General features: G+C 44.0%; 1 protein-coding gene across 1 annotated transcript in view; it reads right to left on the minus strand.

Annotated features, from left to right (window-relative positions):
* Positions 1 to 24,088, minus strand: part of EMB2738 (GTP-binding family protein) — a 463,941-nt gene that overhangs the window by 426,205 nt on the left and 13,648 nt on the right. The window contains 1 exon segment of the mRNA XM_089439172.1: positions 19,456 to 19,526. Within this exon segment, the coding sequence (XP_089295298.1) occupies positions 19,456 to 19,526 (71 nt within the window).

The following is a 24,088-nucleotide window of genomic DNA, read 5'->3' on the forward strand; positions in this document are numbered from 1 at the left end:
GAGGTCATATCAGATGCAGAAAGGAGAGGAGATAGATTCGTTCCTTCTCAGGTTGCAAGGAATTCGCGACCAGCTTACTTCCGTGGGGTCTACACCGGATCCAGAGTTTATGGTCAGGACTGCTCTGAATGCAGTCTTCGAGGACTGGGAGACGTTTGTCCAAAGCATTTTGGGCAGAGCGACTCTCCCCAGTTGGGAGGAGATGTGGGCAGCTCTTCGACAGGAAGAGATCAGGAGGTTGACCAAGGCAGGGAGTAGCAGTAAGGGAGTTCGAATCAAGAAAGAGGAGGAGGATGCAGCTCTAGCATCTGCGGGACAACAGGGGGTTCAGAAGAGGAAGAAGAAAGATATCTCCAAGGTCAAGTGCTTCAACTGTGGGGAGCTGGGACATTATGCCTCTCAGTGCCCCAGGAAGAAAGGCAAGGGAGAAGCTTCTGACTCAAAGGCTGCTCCAGCAAAGGCGGAGAAGGATGTCGAGAGTGAAGACGATTGTGCCATGAGTGCTCCTGCACCTCTAGAGAAGAGGTGGGACTGGGGAGACATCGAGTTGTAGTGAGGAGGTCTACATGCAGGGGCAGGATCCTTAAGGTGCCTAAACTCTTGGATCACATACGACTACGAGAGCCCTTAACGACAGTAGCATGATTACAGGTATCGAATGGAGCAAGGTGTGATGGAGCGACAAGGCAGTGCTAGAGTGTAGAAGTCTGTAGCAGTGCAGTGGAGGTTGCAGCAGTGTGAGAGGCACAGAAGAGGTTGCAGCAGCGCAGTGGCAACAGAGGGAGCACAAGATAGCAGCAGAGGTAGCTTCAGCATCACGAGGCTTCCAGACTAACCAGGATGTCAGTGATTGGGTGAAGTCAGTTACTTCTCAATAACTGAGTTGCAGTGCAGCAGTTAGCAATGGCAGTGCTATGGGCAACATGGCAGCATTTTGAGAGGGAGTTGCAATACAGATGTAGCAGTTGCAGTGGCAGTGGCAGTGGCAGTGGCATGGGCAACAGTACAGGAAGCAGCAGTGCAGTGGATGTGAGGCAGCAAGCCTAGCATCAGCACAGGTACCGATGCGGAGGATCAGTGTGATGTTTTTATGGTGAAACATTACTACAGCACATTCCTCACTAAGAGGGAGTGTTGATTTTTGGCAGCATCGGATGTGCTCTAGCCATGAAAAATGGTGGAGAGGCTAAGGCACATGAGATCTCCAAGGCCCAGAAATCGTTTGGAGAAATTCCACCCGAATGAAGAGATATTAAAATAATTAATATTTTTAATGAGACCCTAAGTCTAAACTTAGGAAATTAAAATATTAATGTGTATTAATATGATATGGGTGAGAAAGTTCTAAATAACGAGGATCAAGCCAGATCTAATCTTGGCCGTTGATTAGGGACTTAATCTTGGTTGATGAATCATCAACAGGAAAAGTATAAGAGGAGGCTTGAGGGTCAGTTGGAGACACACCAAGAGAGATCAAGAATTCGATTTTCTAGTGTTGGGTTTGCTGAGGAAATCGAGTTAGAGATCAGTTGCAGTGAGGGGCAGTTCAACAAGGGATTTCTATCCAAGGCTGAAGAATACGTATCATAGAGGCAGCAAAGTGTCGGAAGAGGCAGCGCGGAGCCTAGGAAGGCTGACGCAGAGGCTAAGGAGGCTAGCACAGAGGATGCAGAAGCTGCAGAGATAGACGCAAAGGACGCAAAGGCTGAGTCGCAGAGGCTGACGCAGACAGCGCAGAAGGCTATAGAGGTTGACGCTGGGCTGAAGAGGCTGCGCTGAGGAGGTTCTGTGGGGCAGACTGAGAGCAGATCAGCCGGGAGAGGGTGACGCAGTTCCAGAGGAGTGCGTGGAGTAGCTTTCACTGTCTAACACAAGGAACAGTCAAAGTCACTGTGGGGTTGATCATCCGGTTGTTGATTTGCAGGCATATCTGTCTCCGGAGAGAGGTACCACTGTCGAGGATATTCTCTGAAGGGTGAGCCATTTCTGGCACCCTATTTGTATTTAGAAATCTACTTAATCATAAAGCCCTCATATATGCTGCACCGGTTTTCCCGCATTAGGTTTTTCCGGGGACGACTGTCCAAAAATAACGATGTCCCTTGTATTGTCTCAGTTTATTTCAGTTGTTGATCTGTATATTTGTGAAGGCTGCAGTTGTGTTTACTTCGATGTTTATGTTAATAAATAACTTGTTAATGTAAAGAACAAGTAGAAGATAGTAAACCAGATATTGCAGTAGGGGTTTCTGATGTGTTAGATTCAGAAATTTTCACACTCCCTACATCAATATGGCCCCCACACCTACTCCTGACGCATCACACTCCAACACGAAAGGCTGAGTGAAATCAGGAAGTGCCAACACCGGACAGCTACTCATGACCTCCTTGAGGCAATCAAATGCCTCCTGCGTTGTAGTGGTCCACTCGAAAGCCCCCTTCTTCGTCAAGTTTGTGAGGGGTGCAGCCAACTGTGAGAAGCCCTTCACAAACTTCCTGTAATAGGTGCAAATGCCTACGAACCCCCTCAGCTCAGTCACATTCCGGGGCTCTGGCCAATCCTAGATAGCTCTAATATTCTCCTCATGCACTCTGACACCATCCTCCCCAATGATGTGCCCAAGGTAGAGCATCTCAGTCAGCCCAAACTCGCACTTGGACAGTTTGGCATAGAATTGTTGCTCCTCCAGAATGCGCAGTACTATCTCAAGGTGTTGTAAATGCTCCTCCCACGTCCGATTGTAAATCAGTATGTCGTCAAAGAACACCAACACGAACTTCCTCAATTGCCCACGAAACACGTGGTTCATGCATGACTGAAATGTTGCAGGTGCATTGGTCAGCCCAAAGGGCATAACCAGAAACTCAAAGTGTCCGTAATGGCATCTTCGAGACATCTTGGTCCCTCACCCGAATTTGATGGTAACCCAACCGCAAATCAATCTTCAAAAGAACTTCACCCCCCTCAACTCGTCCATCAGCTCATCTATACGGGGAATGGGGTAGTGGTTCTTCATCGTTTTCTTGTTGAGGGCCCTGTAATCAATGCACATCCGTAAGGACCCGTCCTTCTTTTTCACCAGCACAACTGATGAAGCAAAAGGGCTAGAGTTGGGTCTGATGTGCCCAAGTGCCAATAGCTCATGGATGGCCCTCTCAATCTCATCCCGATAAGCCTTGGGATGTCAATAAGGGGTGGTGATGACAACCTGCACCCCTGGCTCCAACTCGATAGTGTGCTCAAACCCCCAGTCTGGTGGTTGTCTCGGTGGTATGTCCCCAAACACCACTGGATAACTGTCAAGAATAGCTTGTATCTCCAAATGTGGTGGCTTGGGCTTTCCCCCAGCCTCTAAGATCCTCAACTCCACAGCCCACTCAATGTCTCCATGTCTCAAGTCAGCCTCCATCCTATGGGCCGAAACAGTCTGTGGTGGGTATGAGTGCATCCCCCGAAGCAACACGGTCTTGCCATCTGGCCCTACGAACTCCATCTCCAGCTTCTTCCAGTCTGTTGTGACTCTGCCAAGCGTATAGAGCCACTGGACTCCCAACACTACGTTGGTGTCCAGTACATCCACCACAAAGAAATGATTTGTCATGGAGTAGTTCCCCATGGTCACTGTCAAGGTTGGCACATAGCAAGTGCACTGCATGGTTCTGTCCCCTGGCACAAGAACTGAGAATCCCTCGAATTCCTCAGTTGTGATGCCCCTCCTCTGAACCAATTGCGCATCAATGAAGTTGTGGGTAGCCCCACTGTCCACCAGCACTAAGACACGCTGCCCCTGAACAGTGCCTCTGATCCTCATGGTCAAGAATTTGGGTACCCCCCTAGTAGGTGCGAAGGAAACTCCCCCTATTGGTGGTGGTGGTGGTGGTGGTCCTCCTCCTCCTGGTGGTGCTGTGTTGTCCTCCCTTGTCATCTCAAAATAAGTCTCCTCCACTGCATCACTGTCAGAGAAGACCACTATATAATGGGCCTTGCCCGTTGCACACTTGTGGCCCAGTGCACATGGCTCCTGACAAGTGAAGCACAGTTTCCTCCTCCTGAGGTCTCTCTAGGTATCATCATCCAGCTGCCCACGCCCCTGATTGGCTCTCAATGGTGGGGCCCTAATGTCCTTCCCCTTCTGCTGGAAACCCTGTCTAGGGGGTAACGGTGCCCTTGTCCTGAGTAGGGCATCCTGTAGGTCTCAAGCTCTCCCTACTGCATCCTGCAATGTAGAGGGTCTATTGGACCTCACCAGCCCACGCAATGGCTCTGCTAACCCATCTACAAACATGAAAATCCTCCTAGACTCTAACAAGTCTAGAACCATCACAAACAAACGCAAAAACTCAGAGATGTAGGTTTCTACACTCTCGGTCTCCCTGAGCCTAGTAATCTCCCCAAAATAGTCCTCCGGATCCTTCCTCTCAAACTGCTCCAACACCCTCCTGGTGAAATCATCATAGGCAGTCACCCCGGCATGTCCCAACGTGGTCAATCCGTGGAACCACCAGTCGTGGGCTTCCCCTTCCAGATGCAACGTGGCAATCTTGATTGCCTCACCTTCTGTCATTTGGTTCAGCTGGAAATAAACATCCAACTTCTCGACCCAGGCCTTGGCCGAGCTCTTGGAGGACCCATCAAAGGTTGGGAGAAATAGCCTCCCCACAGTGCGTTGCAAATTTGTCCCCTGCATATAACCTCCTCCATTTTGTCCCTTGGACTTGTTGTTTCCCTTCAGCTGACAGAAATCTTTGAAAGTGATGGCCCTCCCAAATTCAGGCCCATAAGACTGATACTCCAGGAAATAGTCTCCATAGGGTGCTTCCTCCTGCTCTGGTTTCCCTCCTGCTCCAAATTGTAGGAACGTGGGAATGGTGGATCTAGGGGGTGTGTTTTGGACCAATGGCATGTTGGCATGGAGAGATGCATGGTGGTGTGATGTGCCAGACCCTTCTCCATAGTGGAAATCCCCTTGGACTCCTTTACCCTTGTTGCCATTGCTATTTCACTGCCCCATTCCTTCAATCTTCCAAGACAAATCCTACACTCCCTTTAGTAGGAGTTGGGCAAACTCCTCCTCATCCCTTTTGTCTCCTTCGTTATCCCCCATGTTGGTTTCCTCTACCTCTGGTTCTGTAGTCACAAGATCAGGGGTGATCTCTAATTGTTGTTCTTTGCTCCTATACCTCTGCCTCTGATATGTCATGTTCTGCCTATGCTCCAGTGTCATAAACTGCACTGCTCCCACAGGGTGTGCCAAGTCTATGAGCTTTGATACCACTGTAATATCCCTGAAGGAAAATTAACAGTAAATATTCAAAGAAAAATAGACAAACACATCATAAAACTAGAACAAACAATTAGACCATGAAAATGCTTCCAAAACAGCATTGTATACTCATTTTATTAATGGAAAAGGGTACAATCAAGGTGTTGAAATGAGTGCACCTGGGCTTGCTTTTAGCAAGCTAGCAAAGCCCACAATGATCCCTGAGTCGGCCTCCTCCAAGCTCTGACAATTTGGCCCAAGTGTTGCACTGTAATTCCCAAAAAATGGTGTTGTTGTCTAAAATGAAGTGCTACTAGAGCCCTCTCTACTGCCTAGAAAATTTTCGGAATTTAATTTTGGCCTCTACTCAAGAAACCCAGAATAACCCACGACGGGTTTGGCCAAAGCTTGACCCCGAAAATTCTACCCCCTTGAGCTTGGCTAGCTCTCCTGCTAGTAAATTTGACCTGCTGAGTATTCTGCTGTTGAAATGCCCCAAATTGCCTACAAACATTGTTAGAAGGCTCCCCAAGCCTTCCCACATAATTTCCTCGTCAGTCTCCCTTAACTCCACAAACTCCCGGTGTGTATCTAGCAGTGACTACGCACTCCCTGCACTATTGTGGCTCCCTCTGCTGGTGTAAATCGATCCCCTGCTGCTCGTATGAATTGGATTGAAGAAGAACTCCCTCCTAGGGCTGGCACTTGAAGTCCACCGAAGCAAGTGTTGAAATTTCTAAGTTTATTCGTTAGAAATTTAATCTGTATTCTTCTGGTTTATTTTTTCTACTTGTTAATTTTGACCAAGTTATTTAAAACATATAAATAACGAAATAAACACAAGACAATCTCAACCATCTATAGATCAACAGCAGAAACAAAACAAACACACAAGTGACACCGTTATTTTTGGACAATTGTCCTTGAAAAAACCCAATGTGGGAAAACTGGTGCTGCTATTCTGAGGGTTTATTATTATGCAGTATTTCCTTGAGTACAACTGGGTGCCAAACTAGTTCACCCGACAGAGAAAAACAACCGGCAGTAATACCTTTCTATTTGGAAATAGGTATTCAAAAAACCTGTCCCACAAAACCCTCTCTAGCAACTCTGAAGCACTGCATCAACCTCCTGATGCTTTGCTTCAGCCTCAGAACCCTTTGCATTAGCCCTCTAAGGCACTGCGCAGCCTCTAGGACCCTCTGTGTCACTCATGCTGCCCTCTGCATGGATGATGCAAGCCCTCTGGCCTCAGCGTTGTCTCTGTTGGGCTATGCGTGGCCTGCTCTGGCTACTGCTTCTCGCTCTCTGCCTCTGCGTTGGTCTCTCGGCACTATCTCTACCTCTCTGCCTAGTACTCACTGCCCCTCGCTGCTGATCACTGATTCGACTTTGCTTAGCAAACCCGCTCTAGCAAATCGAATGACTGATCACTCTGGGGTATCTTCCAACTGACCCTCAAGCCTCCTCTTATACTTTTCCTTATGGTCCTTCAACGACTGAGATTAAATCTCTAATCAACGGCTAAGATTAGATTTGGCTTGATCCATGACTTTTGGAACCTTCTAACCCAGTTGTATTTTAATACCCATTAATATTTTATTTTTCCTAAGTTTAGACTTAGGAACTCTATTAAAAATATTAATTATTTTAATATCTCTTAAACCAGGTAGAATCTGCCCAAACCATTTCAAGGTCTTGGAGATCTCATGTGCTTTAGCCTCTCTACCAATTTTCATGGCTAGAGCACATCCAATGCTACCCCAAATCAACACTCCCTCTTAGCGAGGACTATGCTCTAGTAATACTCCTCATTGAGCATCACACTGATTATCCGGCACTGGTAACTGTGTTGATGCTAGGCCTCCCCGCCCAACATCCTCTACACTGCTGCATCCTATACTGCTGCCCATGGCCATGCCACTACCACTGCTGCATTCGTACGACAGCTCCTCTGCATCCGTGTTGTTGTTGGTCCATCCTCCCAGCACTGCATCTGCACTTCAACCCCCTCTCATCATGTTGCATCGTGCTACTGCCAATTGCTACTGCACTGCAACTCAGTTACTGAAAAGTAAGTAACTGATCCTCCCAACTTCTGACATCCCTGTCAAGCTAGAAACACTCCTGATGCTGAAGCTCTCTCTTCCGCTAACAAGTGCTCCCTCTACTGACCTTTGTGTTGTTGCAACAACTCACTGCATCTCGCACCGTTACAACCTCTATGTGTCATCCTGCACTGTTGCCATAGTTTTAAAACTCCGACTCCGACTCCGACTCGGCCAAGGGTCGGCTCCGACTCCGACTCCGACTCGGTATCGACTCGGCCGGATCGATTTCAATGACTCGGTCGTTGTAAAAAATACATTAAATATTTATTTTTTATAAAAACACAATTTTAAAGATTTTCATTCATGTTTCCAAACACATAGCATTAGAATATAGATAGAACACAACATATGATCAAAGTAGGCTCATGAATATATCCATTATATCAAATGGCACCCAGTGCATTGTCCAATACATAACGATGATGATATAGAGATCAAAACAAAAACACATAACCAAGGAGGCTATAAATGGCCTCTACAACAAAAGTCTGTGACCAGTACTACTGGCTACTGCTAAAGTTGCCAACATCATCTGGCTCAGTGTTACTTGGGAGCAGGAGCGAAAGTGGGGAGCGAGAGCGAAAACGGGATCGGGAGCGACATTTTCAGAAGCTCCTGGTTTGGGAGCAAATCCCAGAGGAGTTCGACAACCAATGTCACTAACATCAAGGTACATAGAGGGATTGGTGCTCTTGATTAAATACGAGTTCCATACCCTAATACATGACAACATTCAATGGAAACATTGCAATCCTCCAATCCCGAAATCCTGAAAAACTAATAAGTCTGCTGGATTTTGAATGAAATCTAAAATTCTACTTTCTCCATATGAAATCCAATGAGGCCGAAACCACTCTCAAACATCCTGAGTCATTTCATGGTAATGTTAAAAATTTAAGTAAAATGATGAAAATGAAGATTAAGGAGAATGTCACTTTTACTTTAAGAATTTAACATTACCATGAAATTTGAATAGCATATCAATAGTAGAGAGCATTTGAGTGTGTTAAATAAGGTTTGGGAGGGGGAAATGGACCCCAAATAACATTTAACTAATTCATAAAACACATTGGAGTCCAAACCAATCAGCAAACACCTTAAAAAATCATTAAAAATTTGTTAAATCGCTGTTTTACTGGGGTTACAGGCCGCTGTTTGTGACTCGGCCGAGTCGGTATGGAAACGGCCGAGTTGGCCGAGTCATGGCTGACTCGGCCAAACGAGCCGTTTCTTCTACCGAGTCACTCCTGAGGGCAACAAAACGGATCAACTCGGCCGTTTCGGTTTCGAAACGGCCGAATTTTAAAACTATGACTGTTGCAACACTCTCCATGCCTCTCGCACTATTGCAACTTGCTAGCCTCGCGCTGCCCGGGGAGTCCTGCACTGTAGCACCCTCTTTCGCTTCATCCACATCCGTTTCTAACGACATCTGCCAGTCCTGCTACTCTCACTTCGGAGCTCCCGTAGCAAGGTATAATCCAAGAGGTTGGGTACCTCAAGGATCCTACCCCTCATCGCCTGTAGTCCTCCTTACTACAACTCGATGTCTCCCCACCTCTTCTCTAGAGGTACATGAGCACTCATGGCACAATCGTCATCCTCGGCCATCTTCACTCCTGTTTTTGACTCCTCTGAGTCTCGATTTTCCTCCTGGAAATCCACCTGCCAATTGTCAAGTCGTACCTCTTCGATCTTCTATGCACCTGCAACTCTGATCCAAATCCTTGGCTAGAAATCCGCCTCGGTAGCGACTCCCTCCACTTCGGTTTTGCCCTATTGGGCACTGTGCTGCACACAGTACCCCACCAGCATCGCTCCCGCAAACTACCCACAGCTTCCTATGCCCCAACAACTGAAGGACTGAGCCTCTAGGCTCTACGCAATCCTGGCAACGGCTGAATCTACACCTCCTGGCCATAGTGTCAATCCTTCCTGGCTGAGAAAGATGACTGGGCACTGCATAGGTCTTATCTGCCCTTCTCTGCCTCTGCGCAAACCCTTCTCCTGGCTTGAACGGATGACGCAGTCCCTCTGCGTCAACCCTTCTTTGTTGCTTTCTACTAGGAACAGCTTTTGTCACTCGGGACAGTTGTTTCTGCTACAAATGCTCTGCTTCAGCTCTCCTGTGATCTGTAACCATGCTCTGATACCATGTTAAAATTTCTAAGTCTATCCATTAGAAATTTAATTTGTATTCTTCTAGTTTATTTCTTCTACTTGTTAATTTTGAACAAGTTATTTAAAACATATAAATAACGAAAAAAACACAAAACAGTCTCAACCATCTATAGATCAACAGCTAAAAGAAAACAAACACACAAGTGACACCGTTATTTTTGGACAAATGTCCCCGGAAAAACCCAATGCAGGAAAACCAGTGCAGCTATTCTGAGGGTTTTTTATTATGCAATATTTCCTTGAGTACAATTGCGTACCAAACTGGTTCACCCGAAAGAGAAAAACAACCAGCAGTAATACCTCTCTATTCGGAAACAGGTATTCAGAAAACCTGTCCCACGAAACCCTCTCCAGCAACTTTGAAGCACTGCGTCAACCTCCTGCTGCTCTGCGTCAGCCCTCTGAGGCACTGCGCAGCCTCTGGGACCCTCTGCGTCACTCCTGCTGCCCTCTGCGTGGATGACGCAAGCCCTCTGGCCTCTACGTTGTCTCTGTTGGGCTCTGCGTGGCCTACTCTAGCTGTTGCTTCTTGCTCTTTGCCTCTGCGCTGGTCTCTCGGCACTATCTCTGCCTCTCTGCCTAGTACTCACTGCCCCTCATTGTTGATCACTAATTCGACTTTGCTTAGCAACCCCGCTCTAGCAAATCGAATGACTGATCACTCTGGGGTATCTTCCAACTAACCCTCAAGCCTCCTCTTATACTTTTCCTTTTGGTCCTTCAACGACTGAGATTAAATCTCTAATCAACGGCTAAGATTAGATTTGGCTTGATCCATGACTTTTGGAACCTTCTAACCCAGTTTTATTTTAATACCCATTAATATTTTATTTTTCCTAAGTTTAGACTTAGGAACTCCATTAAAAATATTAATTATTTTAATATCTTTTAAACCAGGTAGAATCTGCCCAAACCATTTCAGGGTCTTGGAGATCTCATGTGCTTTAGCCTCTCTACCAATTTTCATGGCTAGAGCACATCCAATGCTACCCCAAATCAACACTCCCTCTTAGCGAGGACTATGCTCTAGTAATACTCCTCACTAAGCATCAAACTGATTATCTGGCACCGGTACTGTGCTGATGCTAGGCTTCTCCGCCCAACATCCTCTACACTGTTGCATCTTGTACTGCTGCCCATGGCCCTGCCACTACCACTGTTGCATCCGTATGGCAACTCCCTCTACATCTGTGTTGTTGCTGGTCCATCCTCCCAGCACTGCATCTGCACTTCAACCCCCTCTCATCATGTTGCATTGTGCTACTGCCAATTGCTAGTGCACTGCAACTCAGTTACTGAGAAGTAAGTAACTAATCCTCCCAACTTCTGACATCCCTGTCAGGCTAGAAACACTCCCGATGCTGAAGCTCTCTCTTTCGCTAACAAGTGCTTCCTCTACTGACCTCTGCGCTGCTGCAACAACTCCCTACATCTCGCACCGTTGCAAACCTCTATGTGTCATCCTGCACTGTTGCAACACTCTCCGTGCCTCTCGCACTGTTGCAGCCTGCTAGCCTCGCGCTGCTCGAGGAGTCCCGCACTGTAGCACCCTCTACCGCTTCATCCGCATCCGTTTCTACCGACATCCACCAGTGTTGTACTCTTACTTCGGGGCTCCCGTAGCAAGGTATAATCCAAGAGATTGGGTACCTCAAGGATCCTGCCCCTCATCACCTGTAGTCCTCCTGACTACAGCTCGATGTCTCCCCACCTCTTCTCTAGAGGTACATGAGCACTCATGGCACAATCGTCATCCTCGGCCATCTCCGCTCCTCTTTTAGACTCCTCTGAGTCTCGATTTCCCTCTTGGAAATCCGCTTGCCAACCGTCAAGTCGTACCTTTCCGATCTTCTATGCACCTGCAGCTCTGATCCGGATTCCTTGGCTAGAAATCCACCTTGGTAGCGACTCCCTATACCTTGGTTTTGCCCTATTAGGTATTGTTCTGCCCACAGTGCCCCACCAACTTCGCTCCCGCAAACTGCCCACAGCTTCCTATGCCCCAGCAGCTGAAGGACTGAGCCTCTAGGCTCTGCGCAATCCTGGAAACAGCTGAATTTGCACCTCCTGGCCACAGCGTCGATCCTTCCTGGCTAAGAAAGATGACCAGGCACTACGTAGGTCTGATCTGCCCTTCTCTACCTCTACGCTGACCCTCCTCCTAGCTCGAACTGATGACACAGTGCCTCTGCGTCAACCCTTCTCTGTTGCTTTCTGCTAGGAACAGTTTAAGTCACTCGAGACAGTTGTTTTTGCTGCAAATGCTCTCCTTCAGTTGGTGCCTTCAGCTCTCCTATGATCTGTAACCACGCTCTGATACCATGTTGAAATTTCCAAGTCTATCCGTTAGAAATTTAATCTGTATTCTTCTGGTTTATTTCTTCTACTTGTTAATTTCGAACAAGTTATTTAAATCATATAAATAATGAAATAAATACAATACAGTCTCAACCATCTACAGATCAACAGCGGAAAGAAAACAAACACGCAAGTGACACCGTTATTTTTGGACAAATGTCCCCAGAAAAACCCAATGCGAGAAAACCGGTGCAGCTATTCTGGCCTCTGCGTTGTCTCTGTCGGGCTCTACTGGGCTCTGCGTGGCCTGCTCTGGCTGCTGCTTCTCGCTCTTTGCCTCTGCGCTCGTCTCTCGGCACTGTCTCTTCCTCTCTGCCTAGTACTCACTACTCACTGCCCCTCGTTGTTAATCACTGATTCGACTTTGCTTAGCAACCCCTCTCTAGCAAATCGAATCACTGATCACTATGGTGTATCTTCCAACTGACCCTCAAGCCTCCTCTTATACTTTTCCTGTTGGTCCTTCAACGGCCGAGATTAAATCTTTAATCAACGGATAAGATTAGATTTGTCTTGATCCATGACTTTTGAAACCTTCTAACCCAGTTTTATATTAATACCCATGAATATTTTATTTTTCCTAAGTTTAGACTTAGGAACTCCATTAAAAATATTAATTATTTTAATATCTCCTAAACCGGGTAGAATCTACCCAAACCATTTCTAGGTCTTGGAGATCTCATGTGTTTTAGCCTCTCCACCAATTTTCATGGCTAGAGCACATCCGATGTACCCCAAATCAACAGCAAGTGTTGGGATTTCCGCTTGGAAACACCCGGCGAGCTGACAAGCACATGCAGACTTGGCTCACTGCTCAAGCATGCTCTTGTCAAAGACAAATTCTGAAATGATATGATAACCAAAATGATTTCTCCTTCCTTCTTTTATCGAATTGCCTCCAAGGTTGCCCATGTGGGCCCACATCGACTTTCTCCCACCTTCTTCGAGCCAATGAGAGTGTACTCTCCATGTGGGCTGAGAATGCCTTTGTGGTGGCCCCTACACTCCACCAAAGCCGCAATCTTTCACATAGCACTATAGTTGGAGTGCCTCTTAGGCCAAAAATCACGTATGGGTTCCCCCTAGGCCCACTTTCCCTAAGTGAAGTAATGTGAAATGCCAAAATTGAGCAAAATTTTGATATTCCCTCAGTGAAACACTAAGCAGGAATATCACACTTCCTTACTTAGAATATAAGTCATGGAAATTTAAATTTTACTCGTAAAAATCTAAGTCACCGGATTCGTCCTAAACCCCCTGCGAATCCCGAATCCGGCAAATCCGACACGATTCGGTCCGGATTCGTGTCCAAATCACAAGACACATCGTGTCCGTTTCGGACACGTCGTGTCTGAGGGCGTGTCGCAATTTTCAAAAGCGTGTCGCGATTTTAGGACACGTGTCCGATTTCCAGGACTCGCTAAGCTCAGCGCGGTAATGAAAAGGGCGTGTTTGCTCATTAAAATTGTCATTTGGCAAGTGATTTGTGCTGTTGGAGCAAGGAGTAAAGCATTTTGGCAGCTTCATGATCAAGTCTAGGCCCTAGTATTGATATGCTATTCATGGTAATGTCAAATTCTTAAAGTAAAAGTGGCATTCTCTTTAATCTTCATTTTCATCCTTTTACTTAAATTTTTAACATTACCATGAAATGACTCAGGATGTTTGAGAGTGGTTCCAGCCTCATTGGATTTCATATGGAGAAAGTAGAATTTTAGATTTCATTCAAAATCCAGCAGACTTATCAGTTTTTCAGGATTTTAGGATTGGGGGATTGCAATGTTTCCATTGAATTTTGTCATGTATTAGGGTATGGAACTCATATTTAATCAAGAGCACCAAACCAAGAGCTTCTGAATATGTCGCTCCCACTCCCGTTTTCGCTCCTGCTCCCCGCTTTCGCTCCCGCTCCCAAGTAACACTGTTCCTGATGATATGGGTCTGGACACCACTGTTGAGTTGGCATTGGCCAACATGGATCTCAATGATCCAGTGCTAGAGCCTGTTAGATTTGATGACTTAGAGGGGTCAACCTCCATACCAGCAGATGCAGAGGCGACTATAGATACAGCGGAGTAGGAGGATATAGAGGAGAGCAGTGGGGACCATGATGATGGGGACAGTGATGCTGATTGATGCCTTGAGGCTTGTATACCTGTAGTTGTTTTATATTTTCTATTTCTATTTGCCATTGGCATTGCACCAACACTACCTATGTAACACATTTTGATTTGATGACTTAATGAGAAAACTACAGTTGTCAATGTGTTTATCTTACTATCTTGTAGTTGTAAGCTGTCTTTCAGTTATGAATTATGAATCATGATTTAAATTTTTAATAGATTTATCATTTATGTGACCAGTACCACTGACATTTATTTGAATTTTGTATGTACTATGCATGCTAATAGCTATAGATGAAGATCTATGTTTGAAATCAATAAATTTGTATTATTAATTAAAATTTGTGTAAGAAATATGATAATATCTAATTTTTAATATATATGTGTATTTTTTAAATATATATATATATATATATTTTTTAATAAAATAATATATAATGTGTCCTAACATGTCCTGTTCCGGGGGGTCAGCGTGTCCGAATCCGACACCACGAATCTCGAATCCTACGTGTCCCGAATCCCCGTGTCAGGTGACTTAGCTAAAAATCCTCCAACGGTCAACTATTTGGAACCCCTTCTATCCTAAAGATCATCTATCAAAGGAGGCCCTAATTTCACCTCAAAAGAATGTACCTTAATGAAAAAAATTTGGTGAATATACTCTAAAACGAATTCAACTGCTGTGCTAGAAAAGACTGATCAGAAGATTGGGTTAGGATTTTTATGTCTTTTGCCTTTTGTTTGGGTTTCGTTGGACAGTTATGTTGCAGGTCCGCGCATCAATTAAGGGCAAAGATTAAGGTTGGTTGAGTATAGAGTTTATGGCTCTTCATATTTGGGATTCCAGCCCCTCATTAGGGCAAAATTTCCAGAATAGTGAAGGTTATTTGGATCGGGGTTTTCTTTTCATTTTTGTATTTTGTTGGTTGGGATTTGCTTGGGCATTATTTGATTGCAGGTGTAGCAATAGGCCCTCATAAGGGCACCTTTTCACTGAGGCAGCAAGGCAATTTTTATGTATTGCAGCTCTCGGCCCTCATTAGGGCACCTCTCTCTGAGCCAGCGAAGTCTTTTTGAAGTCCATTCTCAAGCCCATAAGGACAGGACTAGAAGGAACGTTACCTGGGCTTGAACTTGACATATTTCTCAGCATGAAAATTCTGTTGCAGAAGTAGGGGATTACGATGTTTATTTTTGGCACTTGTTCCAAGTATACATTATAGGATCAAAAAAGATAAAAGGCATGAGGTTCGGAGGGGATTTCGGAACAAAATTATATATGGTCTGGACTTGTTACAAGTATTATATTACGAATTTTTTACCTGCAATCAAGGACTTTCGATGGTGGTAGTCTGTGGATCAAAAGGGATTGGTTATATATCAGTTTGACATTGAAACATGCATCAAGATTGTGGATCCTTGGAAGTCTAAGTAGCTGGGTTTGAGCAGCCTCTATTACAAGTGAAGTAGCATGAGATATTCAGATCCTTGATCATAATGCACCTGCAATAAAAGGACAAACAGTGCTACTTATATAAAGAAGCTAATCAAGACTCAAAGCCGACCTTGTGAACACATTACAGTTATACCTCCAGATCTTTGACCAGTGAAGAAGTAGCAATCTATCCCTGGGTATTGAAGCAAATATAGACTTGTAGACCTATAGTGACATTCAGCATACAGAGCTTGACTGAGCAAGAAATTCCATACTCTGTGAAAATGACTATTGTATTGGCTTCTACAGTTGAATACCTATGATAACATGACCAACTTCTCTGGAAATTGATATCACAGCAGCAGTTTATGTCATCATCTCTTGTAGCAGTTATTGAAGGACCTTGAGGGCATCAAATTGTAAATCATCAAGGGCAGAGTGTTGCTTTGTGGTAGCATCGGATGTGCTCTAGCGATGAAAATTGGTGGAGAGGTTAAAGCACATGAGATTTCCAAAATCCAGAAATCGTTTGGAGAAGTTCTACCCAGATGAGGAGATATTAAAATAATTAATGGGGTCCTAAGTATAAACTTAGTAAAATTAAAATATTAATGTGTATTAATATAATTTTGGGTTAGAAGGTCCCAAGAGATGAGGATCAAGCCAAATCTAATCTTAGCCATTGATTAGAGACTTAATCTTGGTCGTTGAAGACTCAACAAGAAAAGTATAAGAGGAGGCTTGAGGGTCAGTTGGAGATACACCAAATTGATCAGTCAGTTCGATTTTCTGGAGCGAGGTTCGCTGAGAGAATCGAACTAGTGATCTGTTGCAGCGAGGGGCAGTTCGGCAGAACGCCGAGAATACATAGCAGAGAGGCAGAGATAGTGCCAAAGAGACAGCGCAGAGCCTAGGAATGTTGACGCAGAGGCAGATGGGATTTATGCAGAGGCTGAGGAGGCCAGTGTGGGTGACGCGAAGGGCCAGAGGGTTGACGCAGAGGTAGCAGTAGCTGCACAGAGGCTAGAAGAGCTGACGCAGGGACAAGAGGCAGCGCTGGAGATTTTCGTGGGGAAAACTAGAGCTGGGAAGGTGACGAAGTCCCTGAAGAGTGACGCAAAGCAGTGGAGAAGCTTAGAGCAGCTTTCGCTGTCCAACTAAGGAGCTGTCATAGTTGTTGTGGGATCGATCATCCGGTGGGTGATCAACCAGAATATCTATCTCCGAGGAGAGGTACTTCTGCCAAGGAAATTCTCTGAAGGGTGAGCCATTTCTGGCACCCTAGTTGTATTCAGAAACTGCATAATAATAAAACACTCATATTTGTTGCACTGGTTTTCCCACATTGGGATTTTACAGGGATGATTGTCCAAAAATAACGGTGTCCCTTGTGTGATTGTCTCAGTTATTTCAGTTGTTGATCTGTATATGTGTTGAGGTTGCATTTGTGTTTATTTCAGTATTTATATTTATAAATAACTTGTTAATGGAAAGAACAAGTAGGAGATAATAAACCAGATAATGCAGTAGGAATTTCTGACGTGTCAAACTTAGAAATTTCAACATGGTATCAGAGCATTGCAGATCACAAGAGAACTGAAGGCACCAGTAGTAATCTGAAGAATTTGCAGCAGTAGCAGCGGTCCCGAGAGACAGCGTTGTTCCAGAGCAGAAGCAACTAGAGAGGAAGTGACGCAGAGCCTGCGTCATCATTTCGAGCCAAGAAGAGGGTCAGCGCAAAGGCAGAGGGGCAAATCAGACCTACGCAGTGCCCGGTCATCTTTCTCAACCAGGAAGGATCGACGCTTGTGGCCAGGAGGTGCAAATTCAGTCGTTGTCAGGATTGCGTAGAGCCTGAAAGGCTCAGTTTCTTCGGTTGTTGGGGCTTGGGGAGTTGTGGGCAGATTGTGATTTGAGGAGCTGGTGGGACGTTGTTTCTGTCGAAGCAAAACAGTGTCTACGGAGACAGAACCAAGGTAGAGGGAGTCGCTACCTTGACGGATTTCCAGCCAAGAAATCCAGATCCGAGTTGTAGTTGCAAGGAGGATTGGAGAGGAGCGGTTCAACAGCTGGCCAGAGGATTTCCAGGAGGGAAATCAGGACTTAGAGGGAGATTTCCAGAAGGGAAGTCGAGACTCAGAGGGAGTCCAGAAGAGGAGCTAAAATGGTAGTGAACAGACTGAGGGATCAGGACAGGTTGGACGGGGCTTCCAACTTTGTCATCTGGAAGGCCAGGATCCTGGCAGTCCTGGATCGACATCGCATCAAGGACTTTGCCTTGAGAACCGTGGCTATCCCAGTTGACCCAGCTGAGAACGAGAAGTATGAGGATGCAATGGCGAGGGCGAAGTGCATGATCCTAGACAGGGTCAAAGATCATGTCATACCACATATTGTTGAAAAGAACACAGCAAAGGAGATGTGGGACACCCTGACCACCTTATACCAGGGCTCTTCCGAGCAGCAGAAGATGCTATTGGAGAATCAGCTGTGGTCGTATCAGATGCAGAAGGGAGGGCAAATAGATCCATTCCTTCTCATGTTGCAGGAAATTCGCGACTAGCTTACTTCCGTGGGGTCTACACCAAATCCAGAATTTATGATCACGACTGCCCTGAATGCAGTCTCCGAGAAGTGGGAGACATTTGTCCAAATTATTTTGGGTAGGGCTACTCTTCACGGTAGGGAGGAGATGTGGGCAACTCTTCACCAGGAAGAGATCAGGAAGATGACTAAGGCAGGGAGTAGTGACAAGGGAGGTCGAATCAAGAAAGAGGAGGAGGAGGATGCGGCTCGAGCATCTGCGGGACAGCAAGGGAAGAGGAAGAAGAAGGACATCTCCAAGGTAAAGTACTTACCTGGCTATATATATAGGACCCTCATTCTCATTTGTATCATCCTACACTCATTCTTTTATACAATATACAATTTACAATTACTATCATACGATAGAAGTCTTTGTTTACGACGTATTTTAAATATTTCGCTGCGTATACGACTTTTGGTCGTTATAGTCAAAAATGTCAACTTGGTCCTATATTGCAGAGTTTGATGAGACGATGACATACCACGTGGAATTTTTCCAATTGGTGAAGGCATGCTCAAGAGTCAAGATATGGTTAGTCAAAGTGGGTTAGCAAATACTACAGGGTTCCATGCAGCAAAACAGAGTCAGCATTGGAGTGTTTTTTACATGCATTGCGTCAAAAGTGGTCTACAGGAGGATAGGAACAAAACCCATGTTTCGGATTTTGCAAATCCTCAACAGCATTAAAGATCTACAATTTGAACATGATGACATGACATTGACTATGATGATGTGGCAATGCATGGCCATTGGCATTATTTGGACAAATGCATTGTAATTGTTGTATCATTCATCTTAAAGAGGAATGAATAGTCCTTTATTCCAATCAACAAAGAGGGAGGGGGCAGTTTAAGCATAAGAGTATATATAGTATTTAGTTTGTGATTCTTAAGAATTAGATGCCAATCTTCAAGGAGAGGGGAATTACTGCGTTCCTTTACTACTTTGAGCACATGAACATTATTTTTTCCATATCATTTGCAGTTTCAGTAAGTCTTTAGGATTCATGATCTGAAAGAATAAGAATACCTAACGATGAGCTTTTCAACGTTTTGAATTTACTGAAAAGACTGATTCTTAGAGCTCTTCCACATTACGTTATTTAATGAAGAAGGTGTCACACTTAGGATTCAAGTTCTTCCTTTCCATTGAATGAGTCCAAAACACAGTCAAGGCATGTGATAATTGTTATTAGTGTTTGAAAAGTGCATATGCGTATCATTTACCATCCTTTCATCAATGCAAGCAGAAACTTAGGGAATAATAAAGTTCCAAATATAGCTCTGAGCGAATGCTACACAAAATATATTTTTTCATCATCGGAATATCATTCAAGTCTCTACCACTTTTCAGAATGATGTTATCATAAACAATAGCCTACACAGACAGTAACAAACCTCTTGCTTGATTGATTTCTTGTATCTTTTTTGTTTTCCTTCACTTCTCCCCGGATCACCCGATTCATCATCTGCCATAGCTCAAAACAACTAAAAAATAATCACCATCTTCATGTCAAAAAAAGAATGCAGAAATATTTCTGCCACGGGATGTTTTTGAAAATCATAGCAGTATAATGTCTAAAAATACATATTTGTTTGTGGCCATAACAATGCAGTTAAATAATGTTTTTAGATTGTTTCTTCCTGTATTTTTTGTATCGCTTTTATGATGTTTTTCCTGCAGCTTCTGTTAAGATTGTCCGCTATGTTACATGAAAGCAGCTTAGTGATAGAAAGAATGTTTAAAGCAATTCTTCCAAGACAAGGGCATTGTGCAACATTATGTGTGGTTCAATGATCAGCTCAGGCATGTTTTCAGATGAAAGAAAAAAAATGATTCCACCAACAGAAGACAGGTGCTCTTACAGATGGGTGGAAGGGATGCCAACTCTTCATTAGTGTCATGATGAAAATAAAATGGAAAAAATTTAAAATCCGACCTTGGAAAAAAACATCTTTAAAAAATAAAAAGAGCCAACCTAAAAAATAAATTAACCTAGATCCATCCTAACCTCAGATCTTTTAAGCATCGAGGTGATTGTATTGGGATTTTCATCCTTCTCTGCACCTAGTAGATCCGGGGTTAAGATGGATCTATGCTAATATATACCGTCATCCACAGATAAAAAAAGTAGAATGGGACAGTTCAATATAAACATATATAGCATATCTAATAAGAGTATATAAAACATCCAAGCCCTATGTCAGCACTGAGAAAGAGCAACAACAGTAAGATAAGATACGATGTTTCTATTAATGTCCATGGTTGACCAAAAGAATAGGTCAATGGGACTAGAAAACGTTGGCATTATGATTCTGGTATGGCTCTATGATACAGATGTTGTACTTGATGGCAACACCCTCAAGTGGCAATGCTCTGATCAGGCTCTCAAAATGTTGGAAATTAAGAGGTACGCAGGAGAATAGTTCTAAAGGTGTGTACCCGCAGGTACGCCGTGAAGGGACTGCGGCCACACACGCAGGTCACCCGTTCAGAAGGTGCGTACCCCCAGTTTACTTACTTCAAGGCAGAGAAGCGCGCTCACGTGGGGTTTCTTATGTTTGGCCAGTGGTATTTAGCCCGCCGTTCTTGATTCTATGGTTTTGGCCCGTGGTATTGTTTTATATTATTATTATCATTGAGCCCCATGTTTTTAGGGCCCCTTGTATTGGTTACCTATGGTATTGATCCATGATTTTAGGAAGAGCTTGCCTATATAAAGCAAAGGAGATCACTTGGCTAAGTATCTTTTGCAAATTGAATATCTTAAGATCTGAAATATTGGGTTATTGTTTTAAAAGCTTGATCTATATAAAAGTGAAGTTGAAAGCGAATCTATGAAGGGTGATCTCTCGAGCGCATGATCAGATCTGAGCATCTGACTATCTGTGGCACACTAGGGGACTGCCAATTCGGCCATAATCAGAGGTACGCAGATGATTAACGGTGCAAGTGCGTGGGTACGCAGAGCAGAAGAAGGAGAAGTGCGTGGGTACGCAGAGCAGAAGAAGGCGCAGTGCGTGGGTATGCAGCGCGACAAAGGTTCAGGTGCGTAGGCACAGGGAAAGTACGCGGCGCTTCAGAAGCCGCAGGTGCGTAGGTACGCAGCGCGATAGCATCTGTGGGTGCGTGGCTACAGTAGCAGTACGCGGCGCGATAGTATCTGTGGGTGCGTACCTACAGTAACAGTACGCAACGTGATTGAAGAAACAGTGCGTGGGTACGTGGTGCAGCAGAAGGCTCTCTGCGGGTATACGCAGGGGAGCAGAAGGTGAAGTGCGTAGCCACGCAGGCCAGAGAAAGAAAAACTGCGTATCTGTATTAAGGCATTTATTTGACTGACTTTTCTCTGTTGATAAGGTGTTCTGGGTTTAGTTTACTGTTACTATTGATCTGGTTACTGCAGTTGACTGGGTGATTTACTTGTACTTGATGATCTCTTGATGTTTATGGATCCAGTTTGAAAATTTATGAAAAGTGGTTCTTGAAAGAAAAGAAGTAGGGGGTTGTAGCTCCCTTCCAGGAGAAACTGGAAAAGGAGAGAGAGTTGTAGCTCTCTGCAGGTTGCAACCTGCGTACTGGTAAAGGACTGCACCAGTACAAAACCATTGTAAAAGGAGTTTCTAATTTGAAAGAAGATAGAGACATATTGCAGCAGGTGGTTTTCACCCACATTGGGTTTCCACCTTACATCTGGTGTTCTTTGGTGTGACTATCTGTTTTCTTTGTTCATGCTCATTATTTTATGGTACTGACATGCAAAAATAATTCAAAGTATAAATAAGGAAGATTTATTAAAAGAACTTGATAATACTGATTCACCCCCCCTCTCAGTATTATTTCCAACAATTGGTATCAGAGCAGGTCCTTCAGAGAAGCTTGATCGCTTGAAGGAAGATCAGTCATCATGAGCAACTACGAGAGGGAAGCATCAATCGGGCCACCAATCTTTGATGGGACAAACTTCAATTATTGGAAGGTAAGAGTTACTGCCTATCTTCAATCTCTTGGTACAGAAGTTTGGGATATCATAGATACAGGCTACACTTTTCCTTCAGCTACTCCTACAGATTCGGCCGAGAAGAAGAAATATGAAACCAATGCTAAAGCAGTCAATACTCTGCTAGGATGCTTATCTCAAACAGAATTCGTAAAGGTTATGCAATATAAATCCGCAAAGGAAATATGGGACAAGATTGTCTTGAGCTACGAAGGAGATGAACAGGTAAAGCGTGCTAAACTTCAAACCCTCAGAATTCAGTATGAGAATCTCAGAATGTATAATGATGAAAGTGTGGCTAACTATTTTCTTCGGGTAGACAAGATTGTTAATTGCATGAAAAACTTGGGTGAAGAAATAAAAGAGGCTATTGTGGTTGAAAAAGTTTTAAGATCATTGTCCCCCAAGTTTGAATCTAAAGTATCTGCAATAGAAGAAAAGGAAAATCTACGAATTCTTACTATGTCTCAGCTACACGGAATTCTAACTGCTTATGAAATGAGAAAGGGAGGTCCATCAGACAGGAGAGAAGCTGCTTTCAAGGCTTCAGGCAAAGGAGACTACTATGAAGCAAGTCACGTGCCAGAAGAAGAAGAAGAATCAAATTTTGTCAGAAATCTTCAACGAGGTACTGGAAGGTTCAGAGGTAAGTTACCTTTTAAATGTTTTTCTTGTGGAAGAGTAGTCATTATGCTGCGAAATGTCCTCATAAGGATAAGATTGACAAAGGAAAGGAACCTGCTAGATGGAGCAAGAAATAGAATGCAAATAAGAAAAGCTACTACACTCATGAAGATAGTGATGGTCTATCAAATAGTGATGAAGATGAACGAGGTAATGACTATAAACTTTTAATGGCATTTGAAGATGATGATTACATGGATGCTATAGATGTGGATAGCTTTCATGAAGAAATTTCTAGACTCAAGACATGTATAGAAGAAAAGAATATGATCATTGATACTCTACAATTTCAGATTGATGAAAAAGAAAAATATCTTGAAAAGTTAGAAGGTGAAATTGTTGGTCTTAGAAAAGAGATTGAGAAAACAAAGGCTATTAATCTTAAGTTTGTCAAAGGATCTGAAACTCTGGATGAGATCATCAATGTACAGCGTTCTCCACTAAACAAGACAGGTCTGGGGTATAATGGAGAAACTTCTCAAGCATCCACCTCAAAGAGTTATCTTGATGCAGCAAGAAGGAATGAGCAAAAGCACAATGGAGATCACCAGGTAAAGCAGGGACCAATTACAAACAAAGACTATCAGGTAAACCAGGGGCAATCCGTCTTAAGGATGAACAAAAGCTACAACCAGCCACAGGTAAAATCCTCTCAATTTGCTTCAAGAATGAATGACAATAGAAATTACAATCGTTTGGCCGGAAGATTTGATAACCGCAGAAATTTCTTCAATGGACAATGCTTTTCTTGCCATAACTTTGGTCACAAAGCAGCTCAATGTGTTGCATATAAAACGATCATGACTAGAGAAGCTCAAAAACAAAGAAGTATGACCGGGATTACAAAAAGGACCTATAACAACTTTTCGGTTCTTGAAAATGAAGTTGAATGTTCTATTTGCAATAACTTTGGTCATGAAGATTCTGAATGCAGGAGCAGGTTTCAGCAGACAAAGGAACAAGCCTCAAGCACCAAAGCATGGAGAATAAAGGAACCACAAACAGAAAGATGTGGGATAGCATTTTATGCAGAGGGACAGGAAAATCTATGGTACATTGACAGTGGATGTTCGAAGCATATGACAGGTGATAAAGAAAAACTTGAATCATATTCTGCTTTAGAAAAGGGAAAGAAAGTTTCTTTTGGAAATGATACTCCTGCAGCTATAAAAGGAAAAGGCACTGCTGAGTTAAAAGAAAAGGTCAAAGCTGGAAATGTTTTGTATGTTGATGGATTGAAGCATAATCTTCTGAGTGTCAGCCAGATGTGTGATCAAGGAACCGAAGTGATATTTAGATCAAATGGATGTCTTGTTCGTCATCTTGATACAGGTAAAGCAGTGATC

Source organism: Pinus tabuliformis, chromosome 9 (assembly GCF_031772625.1).
Source record: "Pinus tabuliformis cultivar Carrire ecotype Pingquan chromosome 9, CPIR1, whole genome shotgun sequence".
Classification (NCBI taxonomy): domain Eukaryota; kingdom Viridiplantae; phylum Streptophyta; class Pinopsida; order Pinales; family Pinaceae; genus Pinus; species Pinus tabuliformis.